The sequence below is a fragment of the Carcharodon carcharias genome, chromosome 32, assembly GCF_017639515.1.
Source record: "Carcharodon carcharias isolate sCarCar2 chromosome 32, sCarCar2.pri, whole genome shotgun sequence".
Classification (NCBI taxonomy): Eukaryota; Metazoa; Chordata; class Chondrichthyes; order Lamniformes; family Lamnidae; genus Carcharodon; species Carcharodon carcharias.
Genome location: NC_054498.1, coordinates 11,719,735 through 11,736,628, shown reverse-complemented (window position 1 = coordinate 11,736,628; position 16,894 = coordinate 11,719,735). Strand labels below are relative to the sequence as shown.

Genomic DNA, 16,894 nt, shown 5'->3' with positions numbered 1-16,894 from the left:
CTCCAGCATTCATGCTGAAGGAACGCTGCACTGCCATCTTTTGATCAGGCATTAAACAGAGGCCTAACTGTTCAAATGGAAGTTAGAGATTCCACAGCACTATTTGAAGAATAGGAAATTCTCCCGAGGGTCTATGCTAACCAACATTCCTCTCTCAACCAGTACCTTAATAAACAAGGTTACCTGGACTATTGTCACACTATAATCGCTGACATTTGGTCATACCTGATGTGGGCTCAGTATGTGGCAGGATCAGTAGTTTTCAGAGAAGCCAGTACAGTAGCTACATTGCAATGGAAGGCTTCACATACTTTTGCCAGGCAATCCAAACTGATATTCTAAATTTCCCTGCCTGGACTTAGTTCAATAAAAGTTTACTTGAGGAGGAGGAAATTAGAAATACGAGTTTTAAAACCATTTTCCAAAATATATAAAACGTGTATATGTTAATTTACAGCACAAAGAGCCGCCATTTGGCCCATTCAACCATGGAGGGAAGCAACACCAGCTTGATTCTATCCATTTTAGCTCCACTTGAGCGCACATTCATGCAAACAACGTGGACCCCAACTGACTTGGTCCTCTCTCTTGCCTAGACACACTCTGGATAACATACATCATTTCAACTGTTTAGCCAGCTGATATCATTTACTCAACACAGGATAAGTGTTAGCTGTGGCTGTGGGTACCACTCTCACCTGAATCAAAAGGTTGTGGGTTCAAGTTCCAAATACTGGACAAGATCTAGGCTAACACTCCAGCGCTGTATCAAGGGAGTGCTGCACTGTTGCAAGTGTTGCCTTTCAAAAGAAGTCGTTAAACTGAGGCCCCCCACCCCACCCCTCCATTCCCTTTCAAGTGGACAAAAAAGATCCTACACCACTATTTCAAAGGAGAGCAGGAGTTCTCCCCACCATCCTGGCCAATATTATCTCTCAACCAATATCACTAAACACAGTTTATCTGGTCAGTGTTATCTGTGGAAGCTTGCTGTGCATAAAATGACTGCTGTGCTTTGCACATTAGTGACTACACTTCAAATGGAATTAAATGGCTGCTAACTGCTTCGTGTTAACCCAACATAAGTTGTCGGATCGCAAATTACACACACTTCAGCATGAAAACCTTGGACTTCCTGATCCACATGGCTAGCTATGCAGTAAGCCACTGGGAGCCAGAATAATTTTGTATTTGCATCAGCTCTGACCAGCACAGAACAGACTCCAGTCTTTTAAAGCATTCTTTATTTTAATCTGCCATACCAATAACATACAAAAAATAAATGCAATTTAATAAAATGTAGTTAAGTCTATGTATTGCACAGAAGGAATATTTAGTTTTTATACTCTGCATACACTGTGTAAATTGAAAACTTAAGAGACGGTTTCAGAACCCGAATGAGCATGTGGCGCAGTGCATTTTCACAATCCATTATAGCTTCCAGAAAACATAACACATGGCATCACGTTCAGTTTTCTTAAAAATATCCTCAATGTCCATATTCACAGAAATTTTATGGTTGAGTTAGTCTATAGAATATTAAACTTCTTTCCACATTCTTTTAAGCTTCCCTTTTCTGTTTTCTTTGAACATGACTTTTAACTCAAAGTGTAAGGATACGACAATATGATTTTTAGGGTAGCTGATGACTTAAAACTGTGTCTTAGCAATTAACAGCATGGCAGAATATAATTTGCATCTTTCCCCAGAAATAATTCCTATTTTGGTCCAAAAGAACATGTTCTTCCATCCTCTTGCTGTATAATTCTAAGCTCACGAGTTGCAATTCCCCCAGTTGAAATATGGGTGAAACCCTCAAAACAGCTATGCATGTAAGATACCATCAAGTGTTAAAGAATAAACTTCCCCTACTATATTTGCAGAATTTCTCTATGCAAAACAATTAAAACCCAAAACGTATCCACAGATGCTTGCACAACATCATTAATGATTGACTGAGGTGATCACAGGCAAGACTGCTCCACCCAGAGATTCCTATTCTTCCACAAGGTGCCCCTTATAGCAGCCTAAGTGCAAACTGCTGATATTAACGCCTCCGTCTCAGCACCACCCTCTCTGGAAGTTAGGCTCAAGGGCGCCACTAATGCCTATGTTTCGTGCACCACAAAATACATACTGGAAATGCATTAACTGCTCTGCACTGTTCTTAAAAAAGGGTATGCAATACTCCCCAAAAACCAATACAAATTTAAAGGACCAAGCGGCGATGAATTTGCCGCTAGATGCAATAGTAGTAATTGGTGCACAAACATGCAGTTCATCATTGAACTCTGGGAAAGGCAATCACCTCAAAGCTTTGAAAATACATCTCCAGAGTCACAATACGCTTTTAATAGCATAGTGAACGTGAAGTTTTAGAGACTTCAGCATTTCAACAGGTTCTCCATAGAGATATTGAGTGCAGCATTACATAGATCAGTTCAAGTGGATGAATTCATTGACAAAATACTAACCCTCACCTGGGATTTCTAAACAACTGTAAATTGGATTCAATTTTTAAAAAAATATTGATCAAACCTCCTTGGCTAACATATCACAGCCTCCCCATGCCTGGTTCAAATATTTCTTTATCGTGACCTCAACTATTAGACAAACTAAATAATAGCATGATAGCATGTAGCAGTTACCATAATAAATAGCAGAGTTAGAATTTAACAGAATCTAAAGAAATGGATAAAGCGCCTCTGGATAAAGTAATTAAAATAGAATTAATGGATATTAAAATAATTTTTCCAGCAACATTATTCTACATACAAATGTTGCTCAGCACCAACTCTTAAAGGCATCTACAGGGCAGGTCAATAGGGGCCAGGACTGGGCACTTCTTGAGGTTAGAGGCCAGCGTTCTCAAAAGATTCCAGTTGACTTCCAAATGCCGGTAAGGGGATTATTCATGTGGTGGGTGATTTGACGGATGCACTATCAGAACCCTACAATTGGATGTCATAAAGCTATTGGCCAGGATTGGCTGTTTATTAGACCACTCTAGCATTTTATACACAAACACCAAACCAGAAAATCCAATAAATACCTCTGACCTGATTCGCTACAGAAAGTGTTGCCTGTTACCAGTCAGATTCATTTCAAAGTAACTGTGGTAGCTTGACTAAAACTAAACCTGGGAGACAGCAAAATCAAACAAAGATAAACTACGCACACATCTTCAAATGGCAGGAAAGTTCTGTAGTCTTCAGAGTTTCTTACTCCAACTTCCTTAGGATTCTCTACCCCAACTTCCCAGCTCCTCAATCTCCCTTCAATTTTCATGGAGCCACAAGGAGGTCCACAGGAGGAGTTGGGACAACCTGCTCTTTTGTTTAACATTCAACAGCTCCCTTAACATAGCAGCATTCAATCACCATCCTTCTGAATTTGCCAGCAGGGGTTGCAATTGATGTAACGGTTAAACCAAAGTGACTTTTCAGTTTGAAACTGGGTGAATCAATAGTCCATTAAGTAGCTGCTTCACTGAAATCTAAACACTATAAACACTGCTATTTTCCTCTAAACTGCAGATAATTTAAAGCCTGTGTTTTAATTTCAAAAATTCCAAACTTAGTCAATACAGAAGAACATATTCATGGCTTTGGGGGAGTTCTCCAATTAAGAAATATTTAAGACATGATTGCCCCTTCTAAATAAGTGACCTTTCAGCATAATATCTTCAGTCTATGGCTCAAGAAAGATAAAGTTTTGCCTTGCATATGCTCTTTACTATATAGAGCCATACATTGAAAATGTGCAGCATTAGTCTTAAGCAATTCTTTGATGGGCTATTTTATGGAGATGTTAACTTGCTCATCATAAATGGCTCACATTAAAATAGGCCACAGATGATTACACACAAACGCATTCATTGTTTATATGCTAATATTTACAGCGTAACCTCAAGGCCAGAGACACAAGATGCTGACTACCTAATTATCAAGGCTATGAGATGTTGTTTCATTTCTTTTCCCCTTAAGTTTAAACATAAAACAACTTTCAGTTTACCATCTGCTCCTTAAATAGTGAAAATGTAAGGGCAGCTAAAAGTCACGATCTAAGATGCTCAAACACAGGAATACCATGTTTATATTCTGCGCAAAGATAAAAGGTAACTTTGGTGACTTATAGGCAAACTTCTAAAACAAAAAGGAAATTAGTGTGTTGATGGAGCTGGAACAAGGAATAAATAAAGTCCAGACTTTGCATCGTTGCATGCATTACTTAATTAAATCAAGCAACTTAACTGAATGGGAGAACATTAAATATACAATAAAACTCCACATTCCTAAAACACAAAGGGCAGAGCATGCAAATTATACATCTCTATTAAGGCTAATAATAAATGTTCCATTATGTCTCAGGAGCAAATAGGGAACTGATAGGTAGTAAAAGTGCAAGGGACTGAACTATTATTTTAAACAAGCTCCTGGTCCCCTTATCCTTGCATGAAATAGGCTGAAACATCACAAAGATATTAAAAATATACAATCGAAATTATAACCCAAAGCATAGTTTAAAAGCGATTTGGAGAAGAACAGAAGATAGCCTAATAGACAGGTAATATCCTGCCAGAGGATACCAGCATGTACAGATTGTTAGAGTAGAAAGTGCATCTTACTGAAAAACAGACCAATTTCAATTGGTTCGAGCTCAACATTTAAGCAAAAGCACATGTAAACATGTTGAGATAAAGAATTGGTATTGTGGAAAGACAAGAATCAAAGTGCATCAGACATTGCTGCCTTCAAACTGAACATACCAGGTATCCATTACACAAACGCTCCTAGTACCTCAGATAAGCCCTTTTCGCAATTAATTGGTTGCAGTATGGTGGAATTGTAAAAGCTGATCTCCTTGAAATCATGGCTATTTTACACTTAGTGGCAGATTCTATGTAGTATCTAACTGCATAAACACATTTATAGAAAGCAATTGTTCTGAAACCATTAAATATGCATTTGGATTGTGACAGAGTGAAATAAAACAGGCTGGATATCCAGCTCATTATTGTTCCAATGCCACTTTCACGTTACTGCCATGGGAAATTAATGTTATATTCATGATATTAATTGGGAGCACCCATAAAACCCCAATCAATTAAGATTGCAATCAGAAGATTGATTTCTGCCCCTCTCCTCACCTTTTAATTTGGCAAGTTACTATTCAGGGCAAGTGATTTGTTGTTGCTGAACAAGCACTCAGACTGCATCCACTGCATCTTTTAACCGGAAAGTTTCAGCACTTGGGTAGCAAAGCACGCTTCTTATGGTAACCATAACGAGCAATGCTGTGCTGTGCCAAAATTCACGCCTCGGTTACTTTCTGTCTGGCTGTCTCTTCCGCACTGCATGAGGTTACCAAGACTGGTTAATAAGCTGCTTCCCACTTCCCTGGCAAAAGCACTCCAATTGGTGCATAACAGATGGGCATCCTCTAACTTTCTCACAAGCCCATCTTGTCCACCTCCATCCCATCTTCCTCTGCAGAAACATCTCACCATGGTGCGGCCCCTTTTTTTGGGGTAACGTGACTAAAAATCTGGAACTTATTGAAAGGGGTTTCAGTGAGGGAACAACCCCTAAGTTACTATTCTACAGTGAAATATTTATACATTATGGAACACAGCCACTGGGTCTCCAAAATGAATGTCAAAGTTCAAATTTACTTTTACTTAATTTGGATAATAAAAGAATAATGTCAATAAATAACCTTTGTTTACATCAAGATGAGAACAATTTCTGGTTAGGTTTATGTGATGTCAACCCTATGCAAATTGAACATTTTCCTGGTAATGTATTGTGCAAGCTACAGCTGACATCTTATGCATTTGATCGACATACAAAGGCTAAAACTCAATATAGATTTTAGCTATTCACCATATAGGTTCACTTCAGCACCCCTATTGCTGTCCGTTGACAGAAAATAAATCTGAAAGCTAGAATCCACTACTTTTCCTCAGATTGTGTGTTTTCCTGCACCCCTCCCCTACATCCCCCGCATTGATTTCCTAACAACCTAAGCCAGTCACAGAGCTATCATTTTCACAATCTATCATTCCTAGCCTGCCCGCTAACCGTAGTTCTCGTCTACAGGATGAAATAGCGCCGCCCATTGACATGCAAACACTGAACACATTCGTGCAAAATCCCTTTATCCAGCATCAGGTGCTAGCCTGCTTAATTTGAGCTACCACCTTTTAAAATTGCATAGAAATGCCCCACTCTAATAAGAGACTACACAATTTCACTACCCCCCCCCACCGCACCCCGGCCCAACGGTTTTAATTTCGTGCACAGCTCTGGTCTATTCTAGTTTTCAGGCTTCTTTTCCTGTTTTGAAAGGCTTCTCTGCTTTTGGATCCGTGGATAAATAAGGGGAAAGGTGGATTAAATGAGTATGGGAATTTCAGGTTAGCGCTACACCATTACCATTCAATTATGCAACTGGCAAAATAAGTTGCATATTGCGGAGAAATTTAGCACTAGCTTTTAGTCTTACAGTTACCACCTGGAAACTCGGACAGAATTTCAGATGCGAATGGCATATGAAATAAGGGGCATAGACAAAATTTAATCTAAGAGATCAGCAATTGCAACGGCCACATACAACACTTTTAAATAGGATCCTGTAGTATATTAATGTTGTTTCCCAGTTTATAAATTTTTTAAATAAGTTCAGCCAAAATATATATATAATATATATATAAATATATTATATATATATAATATATATAAATATATAACACACATATACTGTCCTTTTATGCAATGCTTAAAAAATTCAATTGCTGAAAATGAAATTATCTTTTGACATGATACGGGAAGTGGCAGTGGTTACTGGACAGTACAAGAACTTTCTGCCTGGCAACAAGCACAGGCTGACGAGGTAACAGGCTTAGGAGGAATGAGGTCAAGGTCTTCATCGTCTGGTATTTCATCTAAGTGATAGCCGTCTTTCAGGAGCTGACGGTTCAGGTCCTGGTTAACTTGCTGCTGAAAGAGAAAGTTTTCAAAGGCAAGTAAATAGGTGCTCAAGCATAAACTCGCATTTGCAGAACAAGCCCCTCGAATAAAACTTAAATAGTAACGCTGGAAATCAAAGCGGCCAAGGAGCTTTCTGCTTCGGACCCTAATCGCATGACCAGTCATACATGGATATGAAAAAGCTATTCTAAAACTTTTAGAAGCTTTATCGTTACATAGTTCCACCTCTTAGACAGGCAGCTCAGGGTGTGATAAGGATGCAAGCACCACCAGATGCTAAATACGCAAGTACAGCCAGAGTAACTGATCCTTACCATTTTTCCTCTAGTGGGAACAATACTTGCATCTTCCTGAACTGGTCTGTCCAGACAATTGCTTTCTCCAACATCTTAAATTTTCGTTCCAGATTTGTTTTGATTTATTTTCCTAACATTGTTTTGCCTTTCAATGCAAATTTAACATGGTGACTTCCTAAATATAAAAATGTTTTGTGCAGGAAGGATTAGCTTTATCTGCATCCCATAGCACAGTGGATGCAATATCCTTAAAACCATTTTGCAATGTCACTAATGGCAAGTTATCTAGTAAGATCCATCTAACCAAAAGCTCCCTGCAATATCTCACAATCACTCAGCAATTGATGTAAAACAAATGAGTCAGTCAACTTACCTCTGCAGAGGAATAGCCTGATGAGGAATAATACTTGGACTCAAACTCACCATCACTGGAAAAGAACACAAAGAAGCCAGTTTACAGTGTATGAGATTTATCAAAAATGACTTGCATTTATATAGTGGTTTTCACAACCACGAATTACAGCTAACAGTGCTTTTTGTTTTAAAGTCGCTGTTCTAATGTAGGAAATGCAGCAGCCAATTTGCACACAGCAAACTCAAAAGGAAATGTAATAATGTCCAGATAATTTGTTTTTTTTTTGAGAAGTCGAAGGAGGGATAGTATTGGACAGGAAACTAATGATAACTCCCCTACTGCTCTTCAAAATAGTGCCATGGGATCTTTTAAGCCCAACTGAGAGGGCAGATGGGCCTCAATTTAACATCTCACCCTAAAGACTCTTACTACTGCACTAGAGTGCCAGGTTTGGTTTTTTGTGCTGAAGTCCTGGAACGGGGTTTGGACCCACGCTCAGAGGCGTGTCAGCTGACTCATTGTCAACTGAGTCACGTGCAGCACCGCTTAAATGACACTATTAAATGAATGCTTTTGGCTTAAACTGTTATCAAAAATAATTCAATCACTGTACGCACTTTGCTACAAAATTGGTGATTTTGAACTGTAAAAGTAAAACTGCTGTGCAACTTGTAAGCTTCAACGGCACTTGCTTTGCATCAGTGGAATTATGGTTGCCAAGGCAGCAAGAAATATTCCGAAGGAAATTGGCATCAGTGGTCTCAGCATCCAGAAGCCTGAAACTGTTCCACACAGCAGAGACTAGACCAGCAGAACAAATAACAGCTCTCTGCCAACATGGCCCTGCGTCACGCTTTGATCACTTTAATAAAGCTTTTAAAATTAAATCTTCAACGATTTCAGGGAATTTCTTGGAGCCAAGCGATACAGTGCTAAAGTCAGAAGCTTTTATGCGTTATGCAAAGTTTTGTGAGACATTACAAACTACATTAGGGATTTTTATCCTGGGTATCCCAAGACGGTCCAGTCCACAGTGATGCTTATATCAAACATGTATGTGCAATGCAGCCCACATTTCCCACATCGATATAGCATTAGCTGATCTCAGCCAAGATGCTTGATAAGTTACAACCCACCCGCGGATTCCTGGAGTTACAGGAACGGGTGGAGAATGTCAAGGGTGCCAGCTGGAGACTGCAATCCTGCTAGAAATGCATGTAGGTGAGGGTGAGGGCAAGGCACAGGTTTTTTTTTTAATTCTTTAATGGGATGTGAGCATTGCTGGCAAGGCCAGCATTTGTTGCCCATCCCCAATTGCCCTTGAAGTGGTGGTGGTTGAATAGGCTACCGACATTCATTCTAACAGCTCCCAGAAGCAAGGTAAGGAGGGGACTCCGACACTTATGGCTCTGCAACTTTGTAATGAAACCTATGCCTTCAGGACAAAGCAATAAAGGGGAAAAAGTCAAAGCGGAGAGAGGCAAAATGGTAGTTCATAGGCCGATTTTTCCTGAAACATTTTGCCACTGGTTCCGATTCAGCATCTAGCGGTTTGTAAATTGAGCAGTGAACTCCCCAGAGTATTTCCTTCCCCTAATGTAGATTTCAAAATTACCACTTAAATCACTTCTCAACTTATCTAATCTTCTCTCTTTTCAACCCAGGTGATGTGCTCTTAACATGGACCTGCTAGCCTTTCATTTAGGTTTCTCAATGTGAAAAGAAAAAGACAAATCGATGGGTTAGGATCGAATCCTTACCTGTCAGACTCTAAAGAGACTAAAGATTCATCCGGATTTTGTTTCAGGGCAGAGTAACCTTTATTGAATTTTACTAACCTATATTGAAAGAAAGGGCAAACAGAATTAAGCTCAAATTATAAGTAATTATTGAATGCAACTAGTATCTCTCCCATTACTCTGTTTACAGATAGCGGGTATGGTGCTCAACTGTTCAAGCAGGCTTAGGGAGGAAAAGTGCCAACTCTGGGCGAAGGACAGCAGTCCCTTTCTGCAATATCGCCTTGAGGGGTGCAACAGCACCTCTGCAGCAAACAAGAAAAATAATTGTCACTGTTACACCAGTAACCACGGATTTCCAAGGGCTCGGAGTGTGACGGAATACCACCTCAAGGACTTGGCTAATTTAAAAAGTAAACTTTGGATTTTTCCAACTGGAAGTTGGAGTAGGAACGTTGCTGCATTTTGACAGTCAAAATTAAGAGGGACCAATTACATTTATAAAAAAGTAAAACTTAAGACGCCTTTTTAAATCTTACTGAGTTCCCAGATTTATTTTTAACTTTAAGTTTTGATGGTATATTAGAGAGACAGACAGACAGAAATGCTATTCAAACCAGTCACTATCTTTATATGAAGGCAAGGCACAATCGAATCTTGAGAATCCAAATTCAACAGATTTTGGGAGATTGCAAGTTGCCAAGTCTGTGAAAAACCAGAAGTTTAAAATCTAGTTGATTAAAGTTTGTGCGCGCATTTGAAGTTCGTTGACAAAAGCTAATTAGAATAATGAAAATAACATGCTTCATTTGAGATCAATTTCAATTTGCAGAATACCATTGATCCCAATCAAAATGTAATTGTAGTGAAAAAGGTTGAAATTATCACATAAATATCAGAAGCAGTGGTTTACCACTTACACTGAATGCATCTAAAATCATTTCATGATCAATGAATGGGCAGCATTTGAAGCTTTTCTAAAAATTACTACATGCACGGCTTTTTAAAATCATTTGTTTAACATTACAGGAGGATACTCGAGTGAACTGTCCTGTTGTCCATCTGCTAGGTAACTGCCCAATCTATCTGGAGCCAAGAACTGCAGATATGCAGGTTTATAAACCTGCCGCTGGGTTAAAGCTGCCAATCCCTGTGAAGGGAGCCGTTCCTCTGTGTTTACACTCAACTGAAGTTCTGTATTACATAAGAGAAGCCCAATGCAATCATAGGAGTATAAGAAATAGGAACAGGAGTAGACGATTCGGCCCCTCGAGCCTGCTCCACCATTCAATAAGATCATGGCTGATGATCTTGTGTATTGATTTAAACATTCCCATCTAACCCCGACAACATTTGATTCCCTTGCCTAACAGGAATCTATCTGGCTCTGCCTTAAAAATATTCAATGACCCTGCCTCCACCACCTTCTGAGGCAGAGTTCCAAAGTCTCACATCCCTCAGAGAAAAAAATTTCTCCTCATCTCTGTCCTAAATGGGCGAGCCCTAATTTTAAAACAATGCCCCCTAGTTTTAGACTCACCCACAAGAGGAAACATCCTTTCAACATCCACCTTGTCAAGGCCGTTCAGGATCTTGTATAATTCAATCAAATCACCCCTCAGTCTTCTAAACTCCAGTGGAAACAAGACCTGTCTATCCAACCTTTCCTCATAAGACAACCCACTCATTCCAGGTAACCAGCACCTGGCTGGTAAGTAAAGCAATACCCGGGGGGTTGCTCTCCCCAGACAGTAACCTTTAATAGGCAGCGTGAAAGTGCTTTTAGCCCCTGCACACGAGGTCTTATCAATCTTCAGTCCACTTGCAAACTGCCAAGATGTGCTTGCTGCAACCTATTGGGGTGTGGGGGGTTGGGGCGTTGGGGGTTGGGGTGCAGGAGGAAGGAAGAGAGGGGACAGAGAGGAGAAAACCTTTAAATAAAAAGGCAGTTTTATTTGCACAGCCTTAAGCTATTTCCGTCCTCCAGCGGCATCAGTGCACCATGGTGGAATAGAAAAGTTTGACATCCAATCCAAATAGTGACAGCTTCCAAACATCAGTAACTATCTTAGCAATCTCATAACAACTTCAGGTTCAACTTTACATCCTTAGAGACAGCTCTTAGAAATGTTTGTGTTAATAAGTCAGAAGCTCCTCTGATTCAGGGAAGGAGTAATGTCTAACTTGCCCCTTCAAGCTCATTCCATCTAGTGCCTTAGAGCCACAGAAGGAAATTAACTGCCCACATTCTCGCCTACGTGGCAGAAGCTGAAACACTCCCTCGACAAGTAACTCTTACTCAACTTAACGCAACAGGATTTGGCTGCAAGTTCCCTTTGAAAGCAACTGTTAATGCTGCATGGATCACACTTGTACAGTTCTGAGCTCTTCATTAATTTCCATTTTACACTATGGACAGAGCTCACGTGGAAAAACTTACTGGTTCCCACTTTATTACCCTTTTTCCTTCACCTCTTCACTCCTGAAGGCTTATGCTGTGGGACAATTCCACAGATATTTCCCACCCTGTGCCACCGCTGGCTCCCTCAGCACAATTACCCCTGAATCATTTTTCAAGCTGATTTTGCATCTTCACTCTCCACAATGGGATGAATCATAGCTCTTTCAATGTTACCTTCCCATTCATAATTTAACGTCAATGCTCCTTTTTAACACATCGATAACCTTTTCAGAGGTACAACAATCAAACCTAGAGCAAATGAAGATGATTTAGAAAAAGGTGGCACTGGGTACACATTTACTTACATGTTAAAAATCCTACATATTGCATTCATTTCTAAAAGCATCGCTTTTCTGATAAGCCATCCTACAGCCGGAAAACTGTGCATGGAAGATCTGCTAGTTCTAAAGTGCAATTTGTTCCCTTTTCTGCGGGCAGTCTCCATTAAGATCTTCTTTGATTTAAATAATACTCTGGGGCCAAACTCCTCCTCTTTCCTCCTATATCAAGCAGGTGGGCTGTGGATATATATATTTTTTATTCACTCATGGGATGTGGGCTTCGCTGGCTAGGCCAGCATTTATTGCCCATCCCTAGTTGCCCTTGTAAGGTGGAAAAAAATCCAGGGATGGTAGTGGTGGGGTCTGGAACATTACCTGTAAGGTATGATTCCGTGAGGATGACTTTGTCTGAGACAGCTTTCCCAATTTTGGCACTAGCCCCCAGATGTTAGTAAGGAGAAGGGTCAACAGGTCTGAGTTTCCCGTTGTTGTTTCCAGTACCTAGGCCAATGCCAGGTGGTCTGTCCAGTTCCATTCCTTTTAGACTTTTTAGTGGTTTTGATAGCTGGGCCATTTCAGAGGGCAGTTAAGAGTCAGCCACTTTGCTGTGGGTCTGGAGTCACATGTAGGCCAGACGGGGTAAGGACAGCAGATTTCCTTCCCTAAAGGAAATCAGTGAACCAGATGGGTTTTTACAACAATCACCAATGGTTTCATGGTCCATGGTTTACATTTGCCGTGGTGGGTTTCGAACCCAGGTCCCCAGAGGATTACCTTGGGTCTCCGGATTACTAGTCCAGCAACAATACCACTATGCCACTGCCTTCCCCTATCAAGCAGTGAAAGGGAGGGAGGAACTTAAAACAGCCAGGGAAAAGGTACTGGGAAAACTATTAGCCCTAAAGGCAGACAAGTCCCCAGGACCTGATAGCCTGTATCCTAGCATCTAAAAAGAAGTGGAGTGGCTACAGAGATGGTAGAGGCAATGGTTATAGTCTTTCAAAATTCCTTAGATTCTGGAAGGATCCCAGCAAATTGGAAAATATCAAACTAACACCTTTATTCAAGAAAGGAGGGGGGCAGAAAACTATAGGCCAGTTAGCTTAACATTTGTCATAGGGAAATTGCTAGAATCCCTTATTAAGGATGATATAGCAGGGTACTTAGAAAATCATAATGGTAAGGTAAACAAGGTTTTGTGAAAGGGAAATCATGTTGAATTAACATATTAGCATGGCTAGAGGATTGATTACCTAACAGGGGATAAATAGGTCATTTCTGGTTTGGCAAGCTGGAACTGGTGGAGTGCCACAGGGATCAGTATTAGGACCTCAACTGTTTACCTGTATCAATGATTTGGATGAGAGGACTGAATGTATGCCATGTTTGCCAATGACACCAAGATAGGTAGGAAAGTAAGCTGTCAAGAGGATGGTAAAGAGTCTACAAAGGGATATAGGTAGTTTAAGTGAGTGGGGGAAAAAATTGGCAGATGGAGTGTAATGGGGAGATTGCAGAACTCGTTGGCACAAGGGATCTGGGTGTCCTGGTACATAAATCTGAAAACGTTAGTAAGTATAGGTACAGCAAATGATTAGGAAGGCAAATGGAATGTTGTAGTTTATTGCAAGGGTAATGGAATGTAAAAGTAGGGAAGTTTTGCTGCAGCTGCACAGGGCCTTGGTGAGACCACACTTAATATACTGTATACATTTTGTGTCTCCTTATTTGAAAAAGGGGCACAACTGAATTTGCAGAAGTTCAGAGAAGCTGAACTCGACGGATTCCTGGGATGAAGGGCTTTTTCTATAAAGATAGGTTGAACAGGTAGGGCCTATACCCATTGGAGTTTAAAATAATGAGGGGTGATCTTACTGAAACATGACAGATTTTGAGGGGACTTGATAGGGTGGATACCAGGAGGATGTTTCCTCTAGTGGGGGAGACTAGGACTAGGGGACACAGTTTAAAAAGAGGTCTACCTTTTAAGACAGAGGTGAGGAGATTTTTTTTGCCCTTAGAGGGATGTCAGAATGTGGAATTCTATTCACCAGAAAGCAGTGAAGGCTGGGTCATTGTATTTATTTTGAAAATATTTTGGATAGACAAGGGAGGTCAAGGAGGGACAGACAGGAAAGTGGAGTTGAGACCACAACGAGAGCATGATCTTATCAAATGGCAGAGCAGGCTCAAAGGGCCAAATGTCCTACTCCTAAGTTACATAGTCACTAATAAATCCAATACGGAATGCAGGAAAAACCTTGTTACTTGGTGAGCTGTGAGAACACGGAACTCTATCACAAGTAGTAGTTAAGGCAAATTGCATAGATGCATTGAAGGGAAGCTGAATAAACAGGTGAAGGTGAAAAGAATAGGCAGATATGCTGATTGGGTTGAATGAGAAGGAGCTGGAGAAGGCGTGTGGAACATAAAATAGTTGGGGAGCCCGGGACTAAAGGCATAGTCTAAAATTAGAGCCAGGCTTTCGGGAGTGAAATTAGGAAACACCTTCACATGCTGAGGGTGATAGAAGGCGAAACTCTCTTCCACAAACAAAAGTTGGTACTGGATCAATTATTCATTTTAAATGTGATATTGATTGATTTTTGTTATCCAAAGCCACTACGGGATATGGGGCAAAGGAGGGAACGTGGAGTTAGATTTCAGATCAGCCAAGATCTTGATGAATGGCAGAGCAGGCTGGAGGGGCTAAATGATCTCCTCCTGTTAGGAACATAGGAACACGAGTAGGCCATTCAGCCCATCGAACCTGCTCCACCATTCAATTAGATCATGGCTGTTCATTTACCTCAATGCCACTTACCTGGTCTATCGCCATATCCCTTGATATCATTAGTCTCCAGAAAACTATCGATTTCTGTCTTGAACATGCTCAATGATTGAGCTTCCACAGCCCTCTGGAGTAGATAATTCCAAAGATTCACCACCCTCTGAGTGAAGAAATTCCTCCTCATCTCAGTCTTAAATGGCCTATCCCTTATCCTGAGATTATGTCCCCTGGTTTTAGACTCACCAGCCAGGGGAAACATCTCATCCATATCCACCCTGTCATACCCCGCAAGAATTTTGTAAGTTTCAATGAGGTCACCGTTCATTCTTCAAAACTCTACAGAATACAGACCCAGTCTCATCAATGTCTCATTGCGTTATGTATCTATGGGCCAAATGGTCTGTTTCTGTGACTTACATTCTGCGGAATACTCATTTATGTAGACTTTCACAACCAACAAAATGAGATGACTCATATAGCCTTGGCTATATTTGATTCCAGGTCCAACAATTAATAAAACAAGTGCTGGATACTGAGCCAACCTGTGATATTGTTAGATTGTTTTTTTTTTTCAGAAAGGAGAGTGTTTTTAACAGGAGTTTCGTTCAACTGCCAGAATACAAGCTCCTGTGACACAAGGGGGGATAAAGTCCATGACGATGCAGAGTAGCATTACTAACCTTTTTGTGCCTGATTTAGGCTGATGCAAGATTGGACCTCCACCCATTCCTTTCTTCTTCAGGGCCTTCTTGGCTAATTCCCGATGTTTCTCTGCAAGAATCAACATATAACAGAATTTAATTTGAAGGTACAGCATTCGATCAAAAAAAATGGCCTAAAGTTACAAAAACTTAGGAATCGAGTAGAATTCAATACAGGGAAAGTCAAATTCTAAATGGGAAGGAACAAAAGATTGAGTAATCTTATCGTTAACCACATCCATTTCAGCAACTCAAGACTGGATTAGGTGAACCCAAAACAAATACTATTTGATCATTCACACCAGGTCTTGCATGACTAATGTCATGTGTACAATAACTAAACATTGAACAGTATTTTAGAAGCTTTTGCCATGAATGAGTTCAATTGATGATCTTTGACCTCTCGCAGCAAAAGAGTAATTCCCTTTATGGTGTGTGAACAGATTCCCAATCTTTTTAAATTTGTTTTCCTTACCTAGCTTGGTTTCTTTTATCGAGCAGTTTATTAGCCTCGCCCTCTCCATGCTCAGATTAATCACCCTAAAGGGAATGGTGCTGATTTTTTTAAAAATGAATTCCTTTGAATAACCATCAGTAATAATGATTTATCACTGTGAAACATCCCATTATGATCCCAGAATTCTGCCCATAGTGCAAGTTTTTTTTCAAATTGTCTTTTGTCTTGGGTACTTTTCCCTACAGAATGTAGTCGGAGAAATTGTTAAATTGTCCCTTTTCCAACTTGATCTTGGGTATCAGCTGTGCCTGTTCCTAGCATCTAAGAAGTTACTAATGCGCTGACTTGAATATGCCCATTTTTGGACCAAATCCCCAATGGTATGTTCACTCAGTGGATGCCCACATTCCATGCATTGCAGAATTGTGCTTGGAGACCCGGAGCTTCACACTGCACCTCCAACTCCACTATAATTAAATCTTCAAGTTTCTGCACTGCATTCGCAAGTTTTTAAAAAAAGGAACTTTATGACTAATTCACACAACTAAATCCAGCGCAGTTATCTCAAAGCTGGTGAGACAGGTCTGTGACTCAGTGATGCTACAAGGACACGGCCAATGACTCCTTTCATCAGTCAAATATTTAAAAAAATACAAAACCGATTGATTATGGGACCAAGGCTGGCAACACTTTTTTTTTAAACAAATCAAATAAACGAAATGAACAAAGTATGGGTCAAATTAAAAAGGCAGCCCTTCAAAGGGAAACTGCAAAAAGAAAAACAAATCACAAAGGAAACTTACAACATCAGATTAAAATGT

At 40.2% G+C, this 16,894-nt stretch overlaps 1 protein-coding gene across 2 annotated transcripts in view; it reads right to left on the bottom strand.

The window, feature by feature from the left end:
* Nucleotides 1–1,227: 1,227 nt before the first annotated feature.
* fam219b (family with sequence similarity 219 member B) overlaps nt 1,228–16,894 on the bottom strand; it is a 39,038-nt gene continuing 23,371 nt past the window's right edge. The window contains exons 3-6 of one of the 2 annotated variants that reach the window (XM_041178462.1): nt 15,596–15,686; nt 9,404–9,481; nt 7,662–7,716; nt 1,228–7,001 (exon numbers count right to left, since the gene is read on the bottom strand). In XM_041178462.1, coding sequence (XP_041034396.1) covers nt 6,843–7,001; nt 7,662–7,716; nt 9,404–9,481; nt 15,596–15,686 — 383 coding nt within the window. In that variant the 3' untranslated portion in view covers nt 1,228–6,842. The remainder of the gene's footprint in view (nt 7,002–7,661; nt 7,717–9,403; nt 9,482–15,595; nt 15,687–16,894) is intronic. The other variant, XM_041178463.1, reaches the window with a different exon arrangement.